We start from the raw sequence: 3,083 nt of genomic DNA, 5'->3' as shown, positions 1-3,083 counted from the left end.
TCTGCTGGGAGATCTGTTTCCTGCCTCTTGCCCAAATTTATGACGATGTTAGGAAATTATTTTGTCCTACATCCCCGTCTGTGACGAGCGACCTCCCAAACGGAGCGGTAGCCTGAAGCTGAAACAACGTAGACGTCTCTTAAGGCTGAAGCCCAAACTTTGGCTGAAGCTTTGCTCCGTTTTGCTCTACTTGATACTTTATTTTGTGAAAAATCCCATCCCTTGGGCTTTCTTGCTCATCCCAGGACACTGAGCAGCCACAAAAGGGGACAGTTCAACCAACCCAGAAGGACCCCAGCCAACCTTGCCCAGGTTGTGCAGCTCCTTGCAACCCAGAGTTAATCCTGCAGGGCCGAGATCTCAAGAGCTTTATTGTTTCTACCCATGAATTATTAATAAAGTGGGGGAAAAAAACCCCTTTTTGATTCATTGCAAATTGCAATTAGGGATGAAATGAAGAACCCTGCTGGAGCATCAGTGGTGGGAGACCCAGCTTTGCAGGACGTGTCATCACTTGGAGGAGATGTTACCCACCAGGAGCTATCGGATACCTACCTTCATGAGAAGATGGGCTTCAGGTAGAGGAAGGAGGTCTCCTCCTGGCTCTGGTTGGAGGCTCCAGGGTTTTTTCGCTTGCGGATGAGTTGGTTTCTGCTGAGCCCTGCTCAGATGAGCTCCTGGCACGCTCAGAGCATTGCCCAGCTGAGCTTTCACCCCTGCTCGCACCAGGTTGGGTGACGATTTGGGGATGATTATCCACACGTACAGAATTAAGAAGGTCGTAACGTTGTGTGTACAAATACGAGCTCCACCGAGCAGTTTCCAGCCCAATGGCTTTGGGACACAACAGCAAGGTGCTGTAGGATGCTGCACGTCGAAAGATGCTTGGTGGAAACGTGCAGGGCATCATCGCACGGGATGCGAAGAGGCTGAGGATTGCGGCGAGCTTGAGCATCAAGAAGAGGAAGCCATGGGCCACCACCATCATGCACGTCCTCTCAGCCTTGCTGAGATGCTCATCCGGGGCTGGCCCAAGGGGTTTTTGGGGTGACAAAGGAGGGCAGCTGCTGCCCTCACCTGGGAACTTGTGCTCCATCCCTTTGGAGACCGAGGAGTCCGTGGGTCGTGTGGGTTGGTGCTGTTGTCTAAGCTGTCCCTCCCCTCCCTGCCCCAGCTCACCAGAAGCAGCTGCCCCATGGCCTTGGGGAGCAATGAGGATCCACATTTTGTGGGGCTGGGACATCTCTGCACAGTTCGGGGTTGTGTTTTCAAGCGCCCTCTGAGCTATTTAGCATCCACACAGGAAGCAAAACCACCTCAATCCCTGCCCTGTCTCCCCACTGTGGGCTCCCTCTGCAGCAGAAGGCAAAGTCTGAAGGTTTTTGCCTTTAACGATGCTTGGGATTATTGGTTTTTTCCTGGTTTTAACATAACCTGGGGGTGAGATGGGTCAATCCTGGGTGCTGCGAGGAGTGGAAAGCAAGAAGAGGTGGGAGAGATGCGTGGGCAGCTTCTTCTCACCATGGGGCCAGTGCCAGGTGGGGACCGTGGCGGGCTCAGCCCCTGCTGCCCACAAGGACCGCGCACCCAAACACCCATGAAACTGCCCCAAACCAGATGGGAGAGGCTTGGGGTGCTTGGGCACGTCCATCCTTTGGGCTCTGCTGCAGCCAAAGGTTTCAGGGTTCAGGACGGGGTGGCTGTGTCCCCTCCTTGCTGACGGTGACACTGTGTTTGTCCCCTGCAGGACGTCGTCCCTGCGATGGAACGCCGGCACCAAGGAACGGATGCTGATCAAGGTGACCGACCGCGAGCCCAGCTTCCTCATGCACCAAGGCAACGGCTACGCCCCCGAAAACCAACCGGGCACCCGTTCGCGGCGGCCCTCGGGTGGCCAACAGTCGCCCAACCTACAGACCTTCGCTTCCGACACCGACAACTCCGTCTTCTTCCCCGAGAGGAAGCAGTCGCCCTTCTTGAAGAGGGCTGAGCACGTGGGCAGCTGCTCGCCACTGCTCGGCCGAGGGGACTCCTTCTGCTCCCCGCTCCAAGCCCAGCACCGCAAGCACTCCAGTGAATCGCAGCCCTCCTCGCCCCGCTACGCCTACGAGCCCCCCCTCTACGAGGAACCCCCCATGGAGTACCAGGCTCCCATCTACGACGAACCCCCCGTGGACATGCAGTACGAAGCCAGCGGGAGCTACAAAGCCGGCTCGCCGCAGAAATCGCCCATCCGGAAACCTCACCCCTTCCTGCAGTCGCCCAAGCAAGGCTCCAACTCGCCCTACCAGCAGTTGGTGCTCACCAAACAGAAGTGTCCCGACCGCTTCATGAGCCTGGAGTACAGCCCCGCCGGCAAGGAGTACGTCAGGCAACTGGTCTACGTCGAGCAGTCGGGCTCCAGCCCCAAGATGAAGACGGGGTTGAGGCACAAATATTCCCCCAACCCCATCGGCGGCTCCTACTCGCTGCAGCACAGCCCCTGCCTGATCCGGGACCAACGCTTGGAGATCAAATCGGGTGACTACAGCAGCATGGAGGGACCCGACTTCTGCCCTGGCCCAACGGGTGGCCAAGTAGCCCAGGGCGAGGACTCCATGTCATGGTCCAGTCAACAGGACACCTTGTCCTCCACCGGCTACTCGCCCTCCACCAGAAAGAGGAAAAGCCGGAAGCCTTCCCTATCCCACGACCCCAACGCTTCCTCCACGGACGGCTCAGGGGACCGGGAGGTGTTGGGCGAGCAGATGCTGGCTGAGGAACGAGCCACCCCGGGACCCAACAGGTCACCCATGAACCGTACGGAGAGCAAGGCGGCGGAGGCGGAGGCGGCGCGAGGCTTCCCCGAGCCCTTCCTGGCGCAGGCGCGCCTGGCTTGGGAAGCCCAGCAAGCCCACTACCACATGAAGCAACGGAGCAGCTGGGACTCCCAAAAGGACGGTTCGGGCTACGAAAGCGACGGCGCCCTCCCGTTGCCCATGCCGGGCCCGGTGGTGCGAGCCTTCAGCGAGGACGAGGCGTTAGCGCAGCAGGAGAACAAGCACTGGAAGAGGAACACCGTCGAGAAGCTGGGCTTCCCCCAG

At 58.6% G+C, this 3,083-nt stretch overlaps 1 protein-coding gene across 1 annotated transcript in view; it reads left to right on the top strand.

Moving 5' to 3' along the window:
• Positions 1 to 881: 881 nt before the first annotated feature.
• ARHGAP39 (Rho GTPase activating protein 39) overlaps positions 882 to 3,083 on the top strand; it is a gene marked incomplete at its 3' end in the record, with an annotated part of 10,053 nt that continues 7,851 nt past the window's right edge. The window contains exons 1-3 of the mRNA XM_010184185.1: positions 882 to 988; positions 1,748 to 2,019; positions 2,053 to 3,083. The exon at positions 2,053 to 3,083 is cut by the window's right edge and continues 90 nt beyond it. Of these exons, the coding sequence (XP_010182487.1) occupies positions 882 to 988; positions 1,748 to 2,019; positions 2,053 to 3,083 (1,410 nt within the window). The remainder of the gene's footprint in view (positions 989 to 1,747; positions 2,020 to 2,052) is intronic.

The sequence above is a fragment of the Mesitornis unicolor genome, unplaced genomic scaffold (assembly GCF_000695765.1).
Source record: "Mesitornis unicolor isolate BGI_N332 unplaced genomic scaffold, ASM69576v1 scaffold6245, whole genome shotgun sequence".
NCBI lineage: Eukaryota > Metazoa > Chordata > Aves > Mesitornithiformes > Mesitornithidae > Mesitornis > Mesitornis unicolor.
The sequence above is the reverse complement of the archived record's forward strand: the minus strand, read 5'-3'. Positions and strand labels throughout refer to the sequence as shown.